The sequence below is a fragment of the Ursus arctos genome, unplaced genomic scaffold (assembly GCF_023065955.2).
Source record: "Ursus arctos isolate Adak ecotype North America unplaced genomic scaffold, UrsArc2.0 scaffold_13, whole genome shotgun sequence".
Classification (NCBI taxonomy): Eukaryota; Metazoa; Chordata; class Mammalia; order Carnivora; family Ursidae; genus Ursus; species Ursus arctos.
This window is the reverse complement of record NW_026622797.1, coordinates 44,221,464-44,244,240: the sequence shown is the minus strand read 5'-3', so window position 1 is coordinate 44,244,240 and position 22,777 is coordinate 44,221,464. Positions and strand designations below refer to the sequence as shown.

At 38.0% G+C, this 22,777-nt stretch overlaps 3 protein-coding genes and 1 long non-coding RNA gene across 11 annotated transcripts in view; 2 read left to right on the top strand and 2 right to left on the bottom strand.

Moving 5' to 3' along the window:
• NT5DC1 (5'-nucleotidase domain containing 1) overlaps positions 1-10,000 on the top strand; it is a 139,085-nt gene extending 129,085 nt beyond the window's left edge. For all 4 annotated transcript variants that reach the window (XM_048226117.2, XM_026489241.4, XM_057311128.1 and 1 more), the window contains exons 11-12: positions 197-365; positions 8,235-10,000. In XM_048226117.2, the coding sequence (XP_048082074.1) occupies positions 197-365; positions 8,235-8,350 (285 nt within the window). In that variant the 3' untranslated portion in view covers positions 8,351-10,000. The remainder of the gene's footprint in view (positions 1-196; positions 366-8,234) is intronic.
• TSPYL1 (TSPY like 1) overlaps positions 1-22,777 on the bottom strand; it is a 52,299-nt gene that overhangs the window by 15,833 nt on the left and 13,689 nt on the right. For 2 of the 5 annotated variants that reach the window (XM_057311130.1, XM_057311132.1), the window contains exons 2-4: positions 13,351-13,427; positions 11,650-12,337; positions 6,568-6,615 (exon numbers count right to left, since the gene is read on the bottom strand). The gene's annotated coding sequence lies outside the window, so the exon portion shown is untranslated. Of the gene's footprint in view, positions 1-5,368; positions 6,616-10,851; positions 11,053-11,649; positions 12,338-12,638; positions 12,714-13,350; positions 13,428-22,777 lie in introns of those variants that run through there. The other 3 variants (XM_057311131.1, XM_057311133.1, XM_048226118.2) reach the window with 3 other exon arrangements.
• Positions 12,807-14,975, top strand: LOC130543547 (uncharacterized). The gene is made up of 2 exons (XR_008958975.1): positions 12,807-13,458; positions 14,331-14,975. It is a non-coding gene; the product is annotated as an uncharacterized LOC130543547 (long non-coding RNA).
• TSPYL4 (TSPY like 4) lies at positions 15,237-22,087 on the bottom strand. Its single transcript, XM_057311127.1, has one exon. It carries the CDS (start codon positions 19,445-19,447, stop codon positions 18,074-18,076), a length of 1,374 nt encoding a protein of 457 aa, XP_057167110.1. The 5' UTR covers positions 19,448-22,087; the 3' UTR covers positions 15,237-18,073.

Sequence of the window (22,777 nt, the reverse complement as noted above, 5' to 3'; positions counted from 1 at the left end):
GCTTAACCAACTGAGCCACCTAGGTACTCCCAGGGGAGGAAAGAACTTCTAAGCTTTGTTTTCCTTTTTATATAGCATACAGTTTGGTTAAAAGTAAACTACTGAAATTCCTAGAGCTTTTCTATTTTGATTTACTTAATGGGAAAAATTATGACATTGAAAATTAATCATAGTTTTCATTGTTCTCTTGTTTCAGGGACCAAAAGCAAAGCCTCTCAATACATTATCTAAAAAGTGGGGCTCTTTTTTTATTGATTCAGTTTCGGGACTGGAAAATACAGAAGACTCACTGGTTTATACATGGTCTTGTAAGAGAATCAGTACTTACAGCACTATTGCAATTCCAAGTCTTGAAGCAATAGCAGGTAAGTGTAAAAATACTTATAAAACTTAGTCGTTACTAGCCAGTAATGACTGTAAGCACTAGAATTCTTGCCTTTGAAAAAAGAAAATCTTCCCATGGCATTTGTTTTTCTTGGGATACACCTAGGTTATGGCAACCTAGGTAATTAGGACCTGCCTGTCTCCTGGAGCCAACTACAAAAACTAGCTGCTTTTTTTTTTTTTTTTTTTAAGTCTGCTTGGAGTCATACAATGAAAGGAAAAATTACCAGGACAGGAACGTAAAGAAGCCAAGTAAGGTGAACCTGACTTTTGGAGCTGCTTTTTCCTTAGTGTTGGCTAATTCTAGAGAGGGCACCAGAGAAAGAGAGTGGAATTTTCATTAGCTTCCTGAGCCTACAGGCATAGGAAGTGGAAGGTACGGTCTGCCAGAGAGGAGGGTAGACCTGATGGACTCTCTTAATTTGTGTTGAGACCCTGAATTTACCTTAGAGTAAAGATAACTGAAGCTCAGTGTTAGATCAGCTAAATCCCTAAAACTGGATTGAGAATATTTTCTTTAGAGGAAGGTAACATCTTCTTGGACTCAAATTATTTCTAAAAACAATCAGTCTAAGGTTCAGCACATAATGAAAAATAGCCAGGCCCACAAGGGTATGAGACTACACTAACAGAAATAATGAAGTTTACTCTTGCCAAGTAGTACAGAAAAGAAAGGACTGAGAAATTTAGTAGAGACATAAAAACAATAAGGAGAATGGATGTTCTAAAATTGAAATATTAGAAAATCAAAATTAAAAATGTAATGGATTTTATAAAGCAGATTAGACAGTTAAAACATAAATCAGTGCACTGGAAGACAAGCTGAAAGAAAATATCCAAAATGAAGCATGGAGGGAAAAAAAAAAAAGCAAGATACAGAAAAAAGGAAGATACAGAAGATGGACTAAGCAACATAGGAGATACACCAAGAAGGAATAAGATTTCTATAATTGGAATCCCCGGAGATGAGAGAATAAGCCAAAATAATAGCTACAACTTTCCAAAAATGATGAAAAGAAATAAGCTAAAGGTGTAAGAAGCCCAAAGAACTGAGACAAAATAAATAAAAACAAATCCAAAGTTAACTGCTAAAAACCACAGGTAATTAAGAAATATTAAAAGTAGCCAGAGAATTAAAAACAGATTGATTTCAAAGGAGTAAGAGTTAGACTGACATCTGACTTCTCCCAAAAACAAAAGAAGCCAATACAGTAGAACAGTATCTAAATTGCTGAAAGACAATGACTATCAATCTTGATGGTAGTCTACACCCAGTAAGGATAATGTTAAACAATAAAAGACAGACAACAATGGAGGAAATTTATCTCCAAAAGACCTACACTACAGAAAATGCTAGGGTACTGTTCTTCAGGCAAAAGTATGAATGATTCCTGTTGGAAGACTGAAGATGCAAGAAGGAATATATAGCAACAAAGGGATAGATATGTGAATAAATTAAATGAACATTTTCTGTTGGAACAATAAAAAAAAAAAGCCCTAAGATGTTTAAAGAAAGAATTTTTTAAATTTATTTTTATTTATTTTTTTAGAGAGAGTGAGTGCATGTGGGAGTGGGAATGGGGTGATGGGGATGGAAGAAGAGAGAATCTTAAGCAGGCTCCACACCCAGCTTGGAGCCCAACAGCAGACTGTATCTCACAACCCTGATCAGGATCATGACCTGAGCCAAAATCAAGAGTCAGACACTTAACCAACTGAGCCACCCAGGTGCCCCTAAAGAAAGAAATTTTAAAACATGAAAGACTCCATCAAAAAATTGCTAGAACTGATACAGAAATTCAGCAAAGTCACAGGATATAAAATCAATACACAAAAATCAGCTGCATTTCTATACACTAACAATGAAGAAGAAAGAGAAATCAAGGAATGGATCCCGTGTACAACTGGACCAAAAACCATAAGATACCTAGAAATAAATCTAACCAAAGAGGTAAAGAATCTGTACTTTGAAAACTACAGAACACTTAAGAAAGACACAAAGAAATGGAAAAACATTCCATGTTCATGAATTGGAAGAAAAATATTAAACTGTCTATGCTACTCAAAGCAATCTATACATTTAGTGTAATCCCTATCAAAATACCATCAGCATTTTTCACAGAGCTGGAATAAACAATCCTAAAATTTGTATAGAACCAGAAAAGACCCCAAATAGCCAAAGTAATGTTGTGAGGGTGGGGGGACCAAAGCCGGAGGCCTTACAGTTCCGGACTATAAGCTGGTATTACAAAGCTGTAATCATCAAGACAGTGTGGTACTGGCACAAAAACAGACCACATAGATTGATGGAACAAAATAGAGAACCCAGAAATGGACCCTCAACTCTATAGTCAAATAATCTTCGACAGAGCAGGAAAGAATATCCAATGGAAAAAAGACAGTCTCTTCGACAAATGGTGTTGGGAGAATTGGACAGCCACTTGGAGAAGAATGAAACTGGACTACTTTCTTACACCGTCCACAAAAATAAACTCAAAATGGATGAAAAGTGTGAGACAGGAATCCATCAAAATCCTAGAGGAGAACACGGGCAGCAACCTCTTTGACCTTGGCCGCAGCAACTTCTTGCTAGACACGTCTCCAAAGCAAGGGAAACAAAAGCAAAAATGAACTATTGGGCCTTCATCAAGATAGAAAGCTTTTGCACACCAACAGAAACAGTCTAAAAAACTAAAAGGCAGCCAGCCTACAAAAAGGAAGATATTTGCAAATCTCTTATCATATAAGGGGCTACTATCCAAAATCTATAAAGAACTTATCAAACCCAACACCCAAAAAACAAAAAATCCAGTCACGAAATGGGCAGAAGACACGAACAGACATTTCAACAAAGAAGACATACAAATGGCTGACACATGAAAAAATATTCAACATCACTTGGCATCAGGGAAATACAAATCAAAACCATAATGAGATAACACTTATACTGGTCAGAATGGCTAAAATGAACAGCTCAGGAAACAATATATGTTGGCGAGGATGCAGAGAAAGGGGAACCTTCTTACACTGTTGGTGGGAAAGCAAATTGGTGTGACCACTCTGGAAAAAAGTGTGGAGATTGCTCAGAAAGTTAAAAATAAAGCTACCCTATGACCCAGCAATTGCACTCCTACGTATTTATTCAAAGGATACAAAAATAGTGATTCGATGGGCATATGCACCCCAATGTTTATAGCAGCGTTGTCCACAATAGCCAAAATATGGAAAGAGCCCAGATGTCCATCAACAGATGCAGGGATAAAGATGGTCTACACAATGGAACGTTACTCAGCCATTAAAAAGAAAGAAGTCTTGTCATTTGCAAAGTCGTGGATGGAACTAGAGGGTATTATGCTAAGCAAAATAAGTCAGTCAAAGACAAATACCATATGATTTCACTCATATGTGGAATTTAAGAAAACAAAACAGATGAACATAAGGGAAGGAAAGGAAAAATAAGATGAAAACAGAGGGAAGAAAACCATAGGAAACAAACTGAGGGTTGCTGGAGGGGAGGTGGATGTGGGGATGGGGTAATTGGGTGATGGGCATTATGGAGCACACTGGAAGTAATGAGCACTGGGTGTGAAATACAGCTGGTGAATCACTAAATTCTACCTCTGAAACAATAATAGAGTATATGTTAATTAAATTGAATTTAAATAAAATTTTTAAATGATGCCAGTGGCAGTAGGACAGCTGTAGTTAAAATGTTCTAGCATCTTTGTATTATATGGTAAGGAATAAGAGTATGTTAGGTATTGATAAGACAAAAATGCATGTTGTAATCTCTAGGATACTACCAAAGAACCTGTAAGAGATACATACTGGGCTAATTATGTAAAATAATTTTAAAATCTAAAAGGAAACAAAAATGGAAAGAAAAGAGAGTATGAAAAATAAACAAGACAAATGGAGAATATTCAGTAAGATGACAGATTTAAAGCTGAGTAATTATATTAAGTATAGATGGCAAAAATCTCTGATTAAAGGCCTGAATGAAATAACGAAACCCAACTATGGGCTGTTTAGAAAAGACATCTCTGAAATATAAGGACACAGAAAGTTTGAATATCAAAAGATGGCAAGAAATATGTTAACCATGTTAACAGTAACTTAAAAGAGTTAGTTATATTAGTGTGAAACAAAGGAGACATTAAGGAAAAAATCCATTATTAACATGAAAGAGAATTACTTCATAATAGTAAATTCAATTCTCAGAATTTGAAAGCCTGAGGTATTCACAGGGCCCCTGATTAAGATCAGAATTTAATCCCTCTGTTTTCTTAAAACCAAGAAACTGCTGAAAAATCCACTCTGCTTTGCAGAGGTATATGCTTTGGCTTGCTTAGTTTCCTGAATGAAGTTCCCCTCAGAATTTGGCAACAATTTTCTCCTGAGGAGAAAACCAGCAGAGTCCAGTTCTCCACCCATTCCTTTACAGCAGATTCCTAGCCCCTCAATTTTTGACTGCACCCCTTCAAGACTGCCAAAAGCTCTGTTAGTTTTCCTGCTGCTAGTAACCGCCCCTGCCTCCAGGACAAATTCAGGTGCCCACGGGAAAAAGCTGTGGCAGAATGTCAGCTCACTCTCTGCTTGTTACGCTGTCCCAGGATCTGGGTCCTCAGGTATTAGTTGCCTCTCAAGTGACTTTACTCTGATGTTTGTATTTTATTCAGCTTTCTAGTTGTCCTAGCTCCAGTTTATAATAAGCAAAAGTCTACTTAAGTTTTTTGAACCTTAGATTCTTCTTTCATTTAATTGGGGCTAATACCAAACTGCATTTCCTCCCTCACAGGATGGATGTGAGAGAAAGTAAAGCAAAATATTTATCTGAATTATTGATAGGGTGATGGCAATGATGATGATATGACAACAGTTGCAACCCTAAAATACATATAACCTTCCAAAAAGTCCATTCTCTATGCCAGCATACAAATCCAATATGTCAGTGTATCCTCATTAAAATAATATCTCATTCGCATTAGTTCCAAAAGAATAGTTTAATTTTCATTTTGTTCCATGCTTATACACATAAAATTAAAGAAAGATAACCTCCTTTTACAAACAATTTTCCTGTAAAAGAAATGGAACTTGTAACTTGAAGTAAGGGACTGACCCAGAATTAAACTATTATTTTCAATTTTTCTATTTCACTCCTCCTTTATTTCAAAGTGACTCAAATTTATAGTGAGAGAATAAAGTAATGTGATAATGGAAGCCAATGAATTATTATAATAGTATGTGGATAAAACTGGTTCAGTGGGATAGGGTTATGAAATAGTAAGAAAGTCAAAGTAAAGTGAATCTTCATTATTCTAGGATTTAAATATTTCTCCGAAGAATGAGAAAATAACCCCCTCTCCATCTTCTGGGTCTCCTCAAAGAACGCAGTAATAACATTAGTGCAGTTCCAATTTTCATTTCCCAAAAGCTTTCTTCCACAGCCCCCTGGAAAAGAACTTGGCACTGGGCTTTTGTCTTCTAACTTTTCTCAGGAGAAAATATTAAGAAGGACTTAACAGTAGTCAAATAAAGCTAAACATGTACCGATTTTTTGTGGGGAAAGGAGGAGAATGTTGATAAGTCATACTCAATTGCTGATTTTGATGTCCAGGATACTTCCTCCAAAAGCAAAGTGTTAGTCTCTAAGTTAGCACTCTGCTGTGTTCACATTCTCATAAAGAAGTTCTATCTCACAGAAAACTTGAAATTATTTCAGTAACATATTCAGTAAAGTCGGATACTACTGTATAATTTACCTTATTTCTCAAGTAAGAAAAATGGCTGAAAGAAAAATACTGTTGGCCATAGCTTCAGACACGTTGAAGACAGAATCTGTATATACATGTTACCTGCTAATACTTCTAAAAAAAAAAAAGATCCAAGAGTTGTTCTGTTTCTGTTATATTTTATGTTGAACTTACTGTTCAAGAATATTTGTTCATTTTGGCTCACTTCATTTAACTGCTAGATAATATGGTTGACATGATAGTGTATTTAATACACAGAGTTTAATAGGATATTGTTGTGGTAAATAAGAATTAAGTTTTGTCTGCATTTCTCTTTTCTTCCAAAGAGCACCAGAAATGACTTTCCTGTAACAACGATGCCATTCTTTCCCTTTTGTTGAATCCCCAGTCTAGAGATCCTTGTTTTAACACAAAAGTCTTCAGATCTCACCTGGTTATAAAATGCCCAAATTTCTTAACAGTAGATCTTTTCTGCTACCTGAAAGAGAAAATGTTTGCTTTAAATAAGATAGGAGGTGAAAAACAAATACTCCCCCTTTGCCTCTTAAAACCTTTTTGTATTCATGAAATGTTTGTTTCTTAATGGGTATCTTGTTGGAGTTGGTTATCTCATTGGCATTTAAATACAAAGACTCATTTTTATAAATTTTATAAGTTTGCACTTGTTAGCTGTATACATTACAGTGATGACTGGTTTATAAGCATTGTAATAATGTAACCATTTTTAATTTTATAATAATAGCTACGCAGAGACCTAAACATTTACTTCAGCAAATGTATAGGAAAGACAGAAAAAGATGACTGGTTGAACTCAGCCTGTATCATTTTCACGGCTTATCAGAAATCCAAGTCCTCAGATATATGATTTTAGAAACTCAGTGTTAGCAGATTACTTTCCAAAGCCTTTTTTTTTTTTTAAGATTTTATTTATTTATGTGAAAGAGAAAGCACAAGCAGGGGGAAGGGGAGAGGGAGAGGGAGAAGCAGACTCCTCGCTGAGTGGGGAGCAGACATGGGGCTCGATCTCAGGCACCCCTCCAATGCCTTTTTAATGTGTGGCTCAAAATATACCACAGCTAACTGAGCAGTCAAGACCAATGAAATTCACTAATATTGAAAGTTTTTCTGTTTACAGTATCTTAGGTTTCTCAGGCATCAGAAAGGCAGTGTTCCTGCTTTCCAATCTCTAACACTAGTTTTTTTCCTCATAAGGATTAATTACTTGGGCTTGATGATTCTCACTGGCATTTAATATAAAGTATAATGTTTATGCTAGTGTCATTTTCAAAGTACTCAGTACTTCTAAATGATGTTATACTTGTGAAGTTTTTGAAATAAGGATGATTGCCCGTTATCTGCATGTGGCGTTAGTATCGTAACATGGCATATATTATAACATTTCACTTGTAATATTTCTGGTAATGTTTCCTTGGAAGAAATTTGGGAAGAAGATATCTGAAGGCTAGCTTTTGAGAAACTTATAAAGATGTTACAATGTCTCACCATCAATAAAGTATGCATTATATAAAATGTTCTCTCTCCCAATTTCCCTTGTGGCTGTGCGTGCACGCGTGAGTGCGTGTGTGAGAGAGAGAGAGCGAGAGAGAGATGATTATCACATGGAGAAAGTTGCCACATTGTGTATATTAAAATCCTTATTTAAGCATTCAAAAATTATTCTTAGTAACACTCTTCTTACTAAGAGCCAAGAAGATTATTAGTTCTCATTTACCAGTTACATAATGCTCTGAGTAGAGCCTGAGAGACTTTTAAATAAAAAAAAAAAAAATTAGATGAGCATGCCTATTTTATGTGTTAGCTTTTGTACAGTTTAAAATTAAACTCACTAGTTAGATCTCTGAAGATGATTTACAAAACTCTTAGATGTATCTTGACTTAAATATTATTGTAAATTTTAGAGAAAAACATCTATACTCCTCATGTTAGGTGCAAACTATCCAGGTGATAAAAGAAATATTAAAATCACAAAACTCTAAAAAATACGTTTTATTAACAATGACTCAAATTTTGATTTGTTTATATTTATGAACGGCCTTTCGAGATCTGCAGAATAATTAAATTGTTTTTTTTCCCCAGAATTACCCCTGGACTACAAATTTTCGAGGTTCTCTTCAAGCAATTCAAAAACAGCTGGCTACTATCCGAACCCTCCGTTGATCTTATCAAATAATGAGACACTGACAACCAAATAAACTGTCTTTACTGAAAAACGAAGTGAAGAACCACATATGCAGCAAACGTACTGTAAAAATGTTATTTTCAAAAAATACTGTAAAATGCTTTATAGGAACAAATTCTTGATGATAACTGACCAAGAAATCGATGTTTTTTCCATAGGTCTCCTTTCTGTATAGACCATCTTGATGCCCAGCAACTCTCATTATATTAAATCCCAGTATCTTAGAACTTAAAAGAACCTTAGTATTTTCTACACCAATAGTTCTGAGAATAGGATTCACCTGGGGATTAGGATTCACCTGTGTAATAATATACACATATTCATACACACACACACACACACACACACACAATTTACACATGCCTAGACCAGTGGTTCTCAACGTGTAGTCCCCCAAACCACTAGCAGAGCATCACCTGAGAATCTGATAGAAATACAAATTTGCAGGCCCCACTCAAGGCCTGCAGAATCAGAAACTCTGGGGATGCAACCCAGCAACCTGTGTTTTAATATTAGTGGATTCATCTACTAAAGTTCAGGAATCACTAGCTAGACCATAACCTCCAGAGACTGGTTTAATTGGTCTGGAAATATAGATGAGCATTGACATCTTTTACCTGCCCTAGGAAAATGCAGCCAGAATTGAGAATAACTCATCTATACCTGTCCCTTCCAATTACAACCAAAAACACTGAGTTGAGAATAGACTATCCAAGCTATCAGATTTCATGCTATTCTTATGTTTTCCAAAACAAGGAGCTAAAGAGGATTTCTTGTGAGACCATACAGCCAGTATGGGACAGAAATGAGATAAGAAGCCAACTATTTCAACCTCTAATATTACTCATAAGGGTTTTTTTTCCTCCCATTTAATGTTAAAGGGTATATAATTAATTTTCATTCACTTTAAGACATACATTCTCAATGGGACAAAAATTGGTTCTTGGGGTGAAAAAAATATTAGATAATGCAATGGATTGTGCCCCTCCAAAGCTCAACTCTACCCAGTAAATGTTATTCTTTAGTATTAATTTCTCTCATTAGGGAGAAATAGAATTTAAAGTTAAATTTATTAATTAAATTTAATTTGGTTGAATTTAATTTTTCTCGGGGGGCGGATAGTAATGGAAAAAAGGTTGAGAAAATGCTTATAAGAGGTTTATAGCTATATTACAATCTGGGATTATTGTGCTCCATGTGCTTTGTATGGTCCTCTAGTAGTAGCTACTTGTGGCAACATGTCTGGAGCCAGATGTTTACAGTAAATTCCTGGCTACTCTTTGTTATAATTTCGCTCTGTCAGAAAACGCAATGGTCATTATCATTATTTTACCTGGACTGTAGCAGAGAACTTAACATACTGATGCATGCAATGAAAAGATAAATATTTCATTAATTTTTTAAATGCTCAAATAATCCCAAATGTCCTGTGGGAATGAATATCTCAGGGTGGGTAAACAGTTACTGAAATTTTTTCCTCAATGTCAGTAGCTTTGTTTGATATCTACTAATAAGTATATGGTAATGTATTTGAAATTGATTTCCAAAATCTTATTGGAATATGATAACGAACACACAATCAGCTTAGGGCTAAATGAAAGATGCTGTCTCATGTATACAAATAGATATTTAATTTCTTTAAAAATAAAGCTATTTTTCCTTATGTGGATTTATTTTATCAATGGGTAAGAATAATGTATCTTTAAATGGTTATAAACTGCTATTGTTATTAACAATAACCAACCCCAAAACATGTTAATTGTACTTTTTTGGTCACTAAGGAGTGAAAAAAAAAATGGACTCAAGTCAGAAGTTCCCATCCTACTTTAACCTGTACTTACCTAAGGGATCTGAACAAGTTACCACCTACCTAATCTGACCTCAGTTTTTTCCATCTTGTCAAGAGACAAGGTTAGAATTTATTTCCAAGTTTCCTAATACCCTTCTAGCAGAGTCAGTTCTTCTAATGAATGTTGTTTTTCTGTCGGACTACAATTAGACTTTTAAATTTTTTTATTTCATTGTTTCTAAAAAGTGCCAGTGTTTCTAACTGGATAAGAAAAGTAAAAATAATTTTTAAATGGCACTATAAAAATTAAAAATAAGACATTAGAGAAGAAAAGCTATATATTCTTTAATAAAGTTAAATGAAGCAAGAAGGCCGGAAAATTGTGTAAATGGACCGAGGACTTAAGTTTAATATTAGCATACAGGCAAATGTTCATCATCTGAAAGATAACTGCAAATAAATGCAAGGGATTTTAGATTTCCTTTGCTGGCCATTGTTGATCTCATCAGCAGAGGAAAGATCTGAATGTCACAGTGGTAACAGTTTGTCAGAATTTGGTTTTTGGAATATTAAGGTAGTAGAAATTTCAGTTAAACCGTGTATTGCAATCTAAAATCAACTAAAGTTGACTCTTGAAATTCATGGGTCTGAGCTGCACAGGTCCACTTATATGCAAATGTTTCGTGATACAGTACTGTAAATGTATTTTCCTTATGATTTTAACATTTTCTTTTTTCTAGCTTACTTTATTATAAAAATATAGCATATAGGGTTGCCTGGGTGGCACAGTCGTTAAGCATCTGCCTTCGGCTCAGGGCATGATCCCGGCGTTCTGGGATCGAGCCCCACATCAGGCTCCTCTGCTGGGAGCCTGCTTCTTCCTCTCCCACTCCCCCTGCTTGCGTTCTCTCTCTCACTGGCTGTCTCTGTCAAATAAATAAATAAAATCTTAAAAAATATATATATAGCATATAATATACAGAATATGTGTTAATGTTATCAGTAAGGCTTCCAGTTAACAGTAGGGTATTATTAATCAAGTTTGGCAGGGGAGTCAAATGTTACACATGGATTTTTGACTATGCATGGGGGAGGGGGCCCTAATCCCCACATTGTTCAAGGGTCAACCGTACTTCTGAGCTTTTTAAACTTGAAATCGGGTATTATTTCCCCACCAATTTTTCATATCCAACAACTTTAAATATATGTATTTAAAGCAAATAAATATAGATATACACACACATATGTATATATACACACTTATATATGTATACCCACACTTATTGAACTGGTTTGAATGAAAATCAAATCTATTGTATATAGCCAGCATAAAATAGAATGTCAGACTACCTCTTTGGATATAATAACCTTGACTATATTAGAATCACGTGGATAGCTTTTTCTTAAATGTGATGTTACAGTAGCGTTCCCTTACCTCTTCTCAGGGTCTTGAGAAGAAGGTTATCATAAGAGTTGACTTCCAGATTAGTGCAGGACTGGGATATATTCAAGAGTTAACTCACCCAGTGTGCTGCCCATGAAAATCCTTGGGCATGGTCCAGTCCACATAGGGTGAATTCAGAAAGGTGTCTCGTTTGTCTCTAGAATCATCCTCAGAAATAATGGCAAAAAAATAATGGCAGTGAGTGCTAACTCTTCACCAGGCTACTTCAGGTTCCTTATTTATCCCCTACCGCATCCCTATGAGGTGTGTATATTATTAAAATTTTACAGATAAGGACACTGAAATTCATGGAGGTTAAATAACATACTTGCTCAAAATTGTACTGTTACTAAGGAACAGTCTATACATGAGCCCAAGTTTTACCCCAAAACTCATGTCCTTAGTTGACCTGACACATAAAAGTCTTCCAACACTGGAAAAGATTGGGGTAAATTCTCAGTCTAAAACCACACTTCAATTTAACACTCACACCACGCTAGGACATGTGAGGGATTAGAAATAAAGGCACAGGCTTTGTCCTAAAGTAACAATTTAGTAAAAAATATTAAAGCAAAGATCTATAACACAGAACTTACCTGGAAGAGTAAAATAGAGAACCAAGAACCATGGGAGTCCTAAAATGTATAATGAAGTCTATTCTTGTTGGAAGCCACATACACTAAAGTCATCAGTAAGCAGGTCTACTCTTTCTTCATATTCAGGTTCAAATGTTCACCTTGCATAGTTAGCAAATTTCCCCTTTGGTGCTGAGGAAACCAAAATGAAAAGGAATAATGAAAACCGATCCAAGTAAACTTAATGGGAGATGGGCTCTCTGGGCCTACTGAAAGAAGTTGGGTCATTAATTAGAATGACAACTACAATACCACATAGACTGCTTGACAGTCAGGTTTTTATACCATGCAAGTGTTCTTAGGAGTCCTAAAAAAACAACAAAAAAAACCCACTCTATTTTACTTTATTGGTGCTTTGGCCTTGGCACTTTCTTGGTAAAGATTCAAGCTTAATAAAGTTTAACAAAATTTAATAAAGAGAAGAATGGGGCACCTGGTTGGCTCACAGTCGGTAGAACATGAGACTTTTGATCTTGGGTATGAGTTTAGCCTCACATTGCGGGGTAGACTGTACTTAAAAAAAAAAAAAAAAAAAACTTTAAAAAACTAAAGTAGAGAAGAAATAAATTACTAAGTGCCTATTAAAAGCAATCACCATGTTGAATCAATTAAAAAATACTCAAATTCTCTAAATTTAATACAAATGTCAACATTTCTTTACAGTTCTTAGCAACTAAATTTCATAAATATAATATTTAAAGTCCTTTTGGTACATTTACGCCCTTTGATGAACGCAACAAACTGCTAATTTCATTCATTTTTGAAGCAATTACCAAGATTGCATTTGTAAATTCCAATAGTGTTTTAATCTGTGACTGTATGGAACCGTGCAGTAAGTGATAAAAAGTACCCCTTTCAAAGACTAATCATGAATGAAGGAAGAATAACCTTCAACTGAGTCCTGATTATTCACATAAATACAGTTTTCGTTTTGTTTTATGCCAAATTTAGTACAGATGTTTATAACAGTGGAAGATACCCTAGGCTTGAAATTAAAAAATACATGTCTCTGTGACTTGCTTCTTAGGCATATTTACTTCAGCTTTCTGAGCCTGTTTTCTTAACTATTAAATGGAGGAGATAGTAAGACCTGTGTCAGGATTACAAAAGTAACATGAGAACACAAATGGAAGTGCCGGACATACCTCAGATTTCTTGAGATTGTCAAACCAGAGACGGTATCTCTGATGCAAATCAGATATCCAAAGCTCAAACTGTGACTCTGTGGAGCAGGGGATTCAATAAGAATACAGGTAATTTTGTTTGTTTTTATGATAAACACTGATTACAGAAACTTAAGTCAACTAGAGATAAAGGAGAAGCAGTAGCAGCAACAGGAATAGTGGGAAGAAGGGACCCGAGTAAGGAAGGTTAGAGAAGGCTTTGTCATTGTCTGGTCTAAACTGAATACCCAGAAATGGAAAAGAAAGCCCAAGGAGATTCTGTTATGTGGGGACCAGGGAAATTATGAAGAATGACCCTACTAACAAGGCAATACGGCCTGAGCAGAATAATGATACTTCTTTGGTGAACAGAGGATGCAGAGAACCTCGTAACTGATTTGGCGCTCTGCACAAGGAATAATTTGGGTCTAGAATTGAGGGGAAAAAAAGGCAATGAAAAGAAATGGAGCAGGGATATAGGAATAAACTAATTGGTAAGTGAAACATATAATGTCTAATTGAGTCTAATTTTATTAAACAGAACAGAAACCATGATAATCTAACAAATGAGTGGCCCCAACCTACTAGAAAAATACTATTGGTTGAAACGGATAATAAACCAAGGGCAACAAAAATGACATTTTTCTGACCATGTCCAGAAAAGGATAAGAGAGAGAATGCTTGAAACAGGTGTTTGACAAGGCAGAAAAAAATCACTGAATTGTAAAGGTAAAATGAACACTAAATGGAAAATTTAGGATTAAGTTGGGTATAGAGTTTGCAAAGAAAACCTAGCTCTCTAAAACTTAAAGTTCTTCAGGCCTAGAAAAAATTATACTTAAGCAAGTAAAACTTGCAAGTATGAACTGCATCAAGAGTCAGCAGGTCTGTTTAATAATTATTTGGAGCCATTTATGTAAAATTTTTGTTTAGATGGCTAAAAATACCATTCATTTTCACAGGTCTTGCCATATCCATAGCCCTGGCAACTCCAGAGAATGCAGAAGTATTTAGCTCCCAAACCTTCACGTGACAGCTGCCGAAGAGCAAAACGTTACTGATGACTGGACTGAGATGTCTGAGATCATTTGTTTCTAGACACTGTATGTCAGTCACAATTTTTTTTGTAATTTTTTTTAAAGCACCATACTGTTGTAGGAAAAGAAATTAAGCACGTACAGATTACACAATGATTTCTTCCAAAAGTGTATCTTAAGCTCACTGAGAAAAGAATAAGATCAGTTATCCTGAATGTAGTAAACAAGAATGGTGCATTAAGAATAGTTTCCCACTAAGCGAAGTAAGTCAGAGAAAGACAAGTACCATTATGATTTCATTCATATGTGGAATTTAAGAAACAAAACAAACAAGGAAAGGGGGGGGATCAAGAAACAGACTCTTAATTATGGAGAAGAAACTGATGGCTGCCAGAGGGGAGGGGGTAAGGGGATGGGTTAAACGGGTGAAAGGGATTAAGGAGTGCGCTTGCTAAGATGAGCACCGGGTGATGTATGAAACTGTTGAATCACTATATTGTAGACCTGAAACTAATATAACACTGTATGGTAATTAACTGGAATTAAAATAAAAACTTAAAAAGCCAAAAATGTTTTCCACTGAAAGCAGTATTTTAAGCAAATGACTAAAATCAAGAAATGGTGCTTCAGTTACCTTCAAGAACTGCACTGGTTGAATAGGAAAAATTATGTTCAGAAGCATGGACTTGGTTAGGCTTCTTAGTTACCATTCTCCAAGAAAAAAAGGTCTTAGAAATTTAGTGGCTTTTTTTGTTTGTTTGTTTGTTTTGGAGCTTCAGGACAATGCTTACTGTGACAATTTGATAACTTTAATGATTTCCCAACCTTCTATTAGCCTACACAACACAGAACTTTATTTTTATATTTTGGTGAAAACAAGAAATACAGCAGAGTGACAGACTTTATTTTTCCTTTGAGCACACAGAAGAAGACTAAAGTACTTAACGATCCTTGTTTAGTTTGACAGAGCAATTCTGTAAGCACTTACGCTGGTTAGGAACATAAAATGTCAAGTACAACATTACTATTAGGGCAAGAAAAATCAAGACAATAGAGTTATGTTTTTCTTTTTGAGATTACTTTCACAAGACACAGCAACAATTTGCAAAATTTCAAGAATCACACTCAAATTATATTTCTAAGAATAGAACTATATATGAAGACAGACCAGAACAAGCTGATATATTAATGAATATTCACAAGTTTCATACTGCACAGAAACAAGTTTGATATTTTTGCACACATTCTCAATTACAAGCAAAAAGCAGGCCTGTAAATGTCAATTTTGCCAGCAAGCAAAAATAGAGAAAGGAATTAATAGGATTTTACTCAAATACAGTGAAATAAGGAGCATATACCATTAATCTTCCACAAAGAAAAAATCACTCCTACAATAATAGAAAACATACAGACTTGCATTTTTGTGTACAAAAATCTGGTGAATTCAAGAGAATTAGGTAAAACTACTCCAAGCATCCTCTTTAAACATCAACCACTCTGATTCTCCCACCTCTCCTGGGAAAAGCTTCGGGGACCCCTCCCCACCATCCCCAACCCTACGGGGTTCCAGTCTTTCCTGTGCCTTTCTAAGACTTCTCCACAGCAGGTTCATTTCTCTTTCTCGGCTTTCAGGTTCCTCGGCCTAGAGCACCCTCCCCACTTGCTGTGCCCAGACCTCCCAACACACTCAGAGCATAGGGCAAGGCCTTCAAGAAAAAGGAGAAAGGCAGATAGTCATTACTATCACTATTTCCACCCAAGTAAGACAGCCCTGACAGCACGGCTCTCCCACCTACTGGAACCTGTCCTGGAAATGCAGACAGATAGCACATATCCCCATACCCCCCTAGGAGGGAAGCCTGGCATCTCCCACAATGTAGACTGCAGCCTGCTCCCTCATTTTTTGGCATAGAAGCCAGGAAGGCCAGGCAATAGGACGGAGGCCCCTGGGACATCAGAGCAGTAACAAAAGAGAGGACAGAGGTGACCCTCAAAATGCTGCCCTGGGGTTATTTCTAAGTGATCCAAGGCCACACACACACCCCCAAATTTCCATGTTTAAAAAAGTTGAGTGAGACTAAGTTTTGGTTGCTTTAGACCACAACCTGCTGTGGGTCTGCCTTAAATCCATCACTGTGCGGCCCCCTATCTTTCCCCTCTGCTTCTCAAACTAAACAAGACACACACAGGTTTTGGTAAATGGACAGGGGAAAAGGGTGGGGCTGTCAAAGCTGGCCCAAAAGAGCACTGCTCATAACTAAACCTACAGGTCTCCCTTGGAAACTTTCAGACCCTAAGGTCTGGAAAGGAAATAGGTGGGGAGGCATGAGGGCAGAAGAGCACAGTAAGAGATCTGCAGTCTATTGTACAGTACCTTTCTCTCTCTGGACACAATGAAGGTGAGAGCAAATTAAACAAAAAGCCTGCTTTTGTCAGTTTGGTTTTCTGTTTCTGAGCTCTAACTGTTTCAGAAGGAGAGGGAGGGAGAGGGAAGTGGAGGAGAGAACAAGGTGGTAGGGGGAGGGGAGACAGAGAGAAAGATAAGAGATACAGAACAGGCCCCACAGACCAGAAGCACCTCTCCCTCGGTACCCCCACCCTGGCAACCTTTTCCTATCATTCTGAGAATGGGTGCAAGAGTTAGGAGGGGGATGCCTAACAACGTGGCCCAGATCAAGGGTGGTTTGTTGGCTATGGCTCAGAAAGCCTAACTGCTGGAAATGAACCATTACCAGCCTTGCTCTGGGCACTATCACATATGACTGCCCAACCTGCCCAACAGCCAATTGGGTTTACAGATAACCATTTGATAGGGTAGGGAGGTTGAGAGGGAGTTCCCCATGTGCTGCCTGGGATCTTAGGTCCACAGATAGCTGCTGAGGAAGCAGGCAGTGGTGCCTATGCAAAGCACATCCAGAAGGCTGAGAGCAGGTTTGGGTGGGCCACAGCACAGGCCATCATACTCACCAGTACCTGTTCACAAAGCAGAGTGCCCAAAGGCAAAAGAAGACTAATGCAGTAACACTGAACACCTCTCATCTGTTACCTCATTCATGTCTAGTAGCCACCCACCAGCCAACTTATTCTGCCAGATAACCAGCTAGGTGGATGGCACAGGCCAGGGAGGCCGCTGGGAAGCAGTCAGTGGTAGCCAGAGTGTCCGGTTTGGGTTGATGGCTGGCATCATCTAGAGCAGCTTCATCTTGCAGTGGTGAAATTCAAAGAACTTGACATACAATACATGAGTATCAGGAGGACAGTCAGCATAAAGTATGAAGCCCAGCTAGTTATTTGCAAAGGTATTTCAAGCTTCTTTGTGGTAAACACTTAAAAAACTGGGAGAAGGCCATGGTCACAGACAGGGCCCAAGGCATGCAAAGGAAGGCAGTGCCTATCTATCTACAATCATGTGCTTGGCATAGAAGCAGTGCAAGGCCATGCACTTGGAACATGTAACAGGATACAGAAGAGCATGAAAGTCCAGAGGAAGAACACAAGCATGTAAGAGTCAACCTTGCAACTGATTGTTGAAGATTTAGAAGAACCAAAGGATAAAATACTCCAGTGTGAAGAGAAAGCAGATAGAAGATTGCATGCTGTTGGCTAAGCACAGGTTTAAGGGGAGGTGGTGAGGAGACTTGTGCATGAGCTTCTCACAAGGTCATCAGTTAGCCAGACTGGAACCTGAAGGACCTGGGGCTCTCCACTGGCTGCCTTGCTGGGTCTCGAATTCCCCTGCGAGGCCCTTCACCCATCAGGTAGTATTGTAGGGGATTGGGCCACAGTTCTGCTTTGATAATCTCAGCAATCCTGTCGAATTCTAGGAGGCTGTGGTCTGAGAACCAGTTAAAGAAACTGGGGATGGTGTTTCCTTCCCGGTTCCTGTGGATATGGGACTGGGGGTCTTGGCCCCTGTGCCAGCGGATTGGAGTGGAAAGAGACACCACCCTGCCAGAGGATCTGCGCTCATATTCTTTGACGAGCCCCTCATTTCGGAAGTAGGGGTTGCTCTGAAAGATGAACTTGAATTTGCAGCCTGCTCTGGGGTGTTTGAGCTCCTCCACCTCCAAATTGATCATGTACCTCATCATGTCTTCATCTTGGCCACTGATCATAGGTGACAGCTGGGGGTGGTTCCGAAAGGCAGTGACCCAGAAACCTGGGATATTTTGGATAATGAAACTTCTGCGCTGCATATGAAGCCTTCGCATGCGGCCAAACTTGCGCTCCAGCTGAAGGAAAGCCCTGTCAGCCTGGGCATTTACATTTGACAGCTCCTGATCGATGGCCTCCAGCGAATCCATGCAGTTATTGATCTTCGGGGCCTTGCCCCGTGTCTCCTCTTTCACTCCTCCTACCACCTTTTTATCCTTCTGCATCACCTTCTTTTCTTCCACCACCTCCTCTGCTCCTCCCTCCTTTTCCGCAGCCGCTGAAACGGCGCACTTTTTTGTCGTCATTTCCTTGGCCTTCGCCCCAGGCATCATCTGAGACCCCAACCCCCCTGCGCCACAGGCTTCTAGAGCTTTCTCCCCAGCAGGGCCCTGCGGCTCTCTACGCTGACAGCCATTTTCCTGGCTATTGTCCGTCGCCACCGCGGCGGAGGCTGAGGCAGGGGCTGCTGCCAAGCCTTCCACGGGAAGCAGAGCCTCTTTCTGGCCCGATCTGGTGGGTACACGGCCGCGACTCCCAAAAACTCGAACACGGAGCACCGGGGCACAACTAGCGGGGTTCTGGGGTGCGCCTCCCTCCGCGGCGGCCTCCAAGCTGCCCTCACCTGTGTCCGCCATCACCGGCGTCGCCTCGGTTTCCTCGCCCTGGCACTGGCTTAGGTCCGGATGTCCCGGGGCATGGTCGGCAGTAGCTAAGCCGCAGTCTTTAGCTACAGGAAGATTGCTGCCCTCATCCAGGCTGCTCATTTTGGTAGAAGGCAGACCTGCAGGAGGAGAGCGTCCCTTGTCCTCCGCAGAAGCGGCGCTCCGCCCCAATCCGCCCCTCTTTTCCTCTCTTGGGGGGGATGCTGCTATGGCAACCGGTGACATCACGGCAGCGGTACGTCACATCGCGCGAGAATTCGCTGAGCCTTGAGATTACGACAGTCAAGGGTATGCCTTTGTCTTTGTGTGGTAAGATGTGAGTTTTGTCGGTCTGGAAAAGATTTCGTTTCCGTGACTGAGTGCAGACCAAATTCAAACATGTGAGAATTATGTTAATGTGCATTTCTAAGGCTCTGAATGAATTTCTAAGCCACTTACGCTGTTAATTTTCTCTTAAAATATTTACTTAAAAGGTAAGAAAGGTTAAGTAATTGTTCAAGTCCATCAGCTCATAGGGCCTTTCGTTGATGGTTAGGTGGATTCAGCAATTCACATGCCTGCTTTTTTAAATGTACAGATTCATGACTATTACCAAAGAATTGAGATGAGCAGAGTTTCATCTTTAAGAGAAGTGTCGATTTAAAAACTTAGGAGCAGTGGAAAGGGAAGTTTCTCTCATCCTAACAAGACATAATGAAGAATTATTTCATGTGTTTATGTATGTTGGCTAACACCTATGAAGCGACTGGACAATAGTTCCTCTTCGCTTTTAACTAATATAAGTAGCAAATGTATTTTCCTTACTTAGAGTTGACCCACACATGCGTGAGCACACAAATTTAGCCTTTAAGCATTGCTGGAAAAGACATGAGCTCAGATTTTATTTTCCAAAATTGCAGATATATGTTGTTTATCCTCAGGTTATAATCCTAATCTAAGAGGAGTTCTTGCTTTATAATGCCTGTGGGCATGAAGCCAGCAAATATTTGCCAAAATCTGCCCCTGTAATAATTTACTGCAGGGCGGAAGCAGTAACTGTTTGCAGGCACCGAAACTATTAATTGTCCAAATTAAAATATTTTAAGTAACATTTAAAATGTTAATGTTAAAATATTTACTTAAAATTTGTCTTTTCAAGTGAGCTCATACAATTCATCTAACAGTGATGTTAGTACTGTTCTATGTGTTGTTTGCTGGAGTATGGAAATACTGGTGTTGATCCTTAGATAAATGCAAGAATGAAGGAAAACTTAAATTTTGCATGTTTATTTTACATCTTAAATTCATATTAGAAAAATGTTTATGATTATAACTCTTTGTAATAGAAACAGAGCACCCCAGATTATGATCACTTTTAAATTAGGACTCAGAAGAGGATCCAGTGAAAAGTAAGGATGTGGGTGAAACAGATTTACAAAAAAAGTAGCAAGTATATTGAGGGAAGTAGTGCAGACCCTGTGCAATTAAGAATGAGTTGCTGATAGAAAAACACTGACAGACATTACAGAGAAACAGCCTCTCATGCAGCTTCATAGTTTAGCTCACAAAGGTTTACTAGAGAATTTATAAACAATTAAGGTATTTTTGTACCCCTAGTCAGCCTACTCAAGGACGCTGGCTAATCAGATAACCCTTAGAAACTGTGCAAACAAGATTCACTCTTCTCAGACTACAATTACTTTTCTCTCCTTTTTTCCCCTCTTTTAATAAATCCTATTTTGCCTCCGTGGCATGAAATCAATCTACTGATTTATCCTCTTTGTAAGTAAGTAAACAATGTGCTATAATTAAGTGACTTTATGACTTTGGGTTATTCTTTGACACTACTCTGCCTTGTTTCATTTCTTAAGGAATCTTTGCAGTGTGGAAGGATTAATTCTCTAGGATTTTAACATGAGCCAAGAAGCAGAGAAGCAGCAAATGTTTAATGAAAGTTCCTTTGCTGTACAAGAAAGAAAGAATTTGCTATTTGCAACAGAAAATTAGAAAATTACATAAGACTGCTATTACCTGTGAACCTTTTTTCTTGTTGCGTATACAAAACTTTTTAAAAGATTTTTATCTTTACCACTTGACACATCCCCATCCCTAGCTTTGATTATTCCTGTCAATGGAATTATTTTCCACTAATAATAACCTGCCTATTCTTGCATCTCCATTCAGGCCTACCTCATGTAGATTGCATTAGGCATTTAATGCATTTGATATCATAAACAAGGACCCAGGATTCACAGAGAAGTTAACTCACTCATGGTGAGATATTAATTGCAAAACTGCTTCCTCCCATCTCCTATGCATAACCTTCCCTTATCACCTTGCCGTTCTGATAGTCCTCTGAATTTCTGTAGCTCTTATGACCTTCGCCATGCAAATTAGAACTTATCTTTTATCTTTAACTTTCTTGGTTGTTTCATGCAGATCAGTCTCCTCATCAGCTAGACAGAGATGGCCACATAGTGGCTTTTTCCTTGGCATCGACTACAGTATAGCCCAGTGACTATCTCACTGAAGATTGTAATGAATTTTATTATTTGACTTAAATGAAAACTTTTAAATGTTTTACCAAAATGAATAATATGACTATGCTAGTATTTCATTTTGAGTTGAGTGGATATATATTATAGGTATGAATCATTTTATTTGCATATTAAAATAAAGGATTTTGGGTACACAACAAACCTGTTCTGTTGGCAATTGGCAGTATGCCTCACTACAAAGAAGAAGATATATCAGTAAAATGATCATATGGAAAAATATTCGCAGGAAATGCCATGAAAATCCAGGAGGTAATTTTCATTTGCTAAGGACTAGGACTTTAACAAAAGTTCAAACATAAATTAATACAGTCAAACAGGAATGACTTTACTAAAGTATATAGTAAATACTGGAAAACTTAGGAAATATCCACTTATTAATCTTGAACAACAAGTTTGTTTTTTCAGAATGATAGGGTTTCTGGTTATATATTCATTATAGTCTATATTTTATTAAGTGTCTTCTAAATGTGTTTTTTAATCCTCAGAGCAACCCTGTGAGGTAACAATATTATGACCTCCATTTTACATTACCTCAGAAGGAACTCAAGCACAGAGGAACTGAGTGGTTTATCCACGGTCAAATAGCAACAATAGACCCATAATCTGAACGCAGGTAATCTGACTCAAGAACTACACACTCTTTCATTATATTGTCTGCAATTCTACACAACATATAAAATGCAAAAGCGCTTTCTTAGAAATAAGACCACATGACCATCCCAATATAATGTTAAATCTTATCATCCTATTCCCCTCTGCCCATCGAGAAAGATACTAACAGAGGCACCTGGGTGGCTCAGTCATTAAGCATCTGCCTTCGGCTCAGGTCATGATCCCAGGGTCCTGGGATCGAGCCCTGCGTCAGGCTCCATGCTCAGCGGGAAGCCTGCTTCTCCCTCTCTCACTCCCCCTGCTGGTGTTCCCTCTCTCGCTGTGTCTCTCTCTGTCCAATAAATAAATAAAATCTTAAAAAAAAAAAGAAATCAAGAAAGATACTAACAGTTGTTGGGGAAGTACC

Excerpts from the sequence above, each read along its gene's own strand:
- TSPYL4 (XM_057311127.1), bottom strand. The coding sequence starts at position 19,447 with ATGTCACCGGTTGCCATAGCAGCATCCCCCCCAAGAGAGGAAAAGAGG.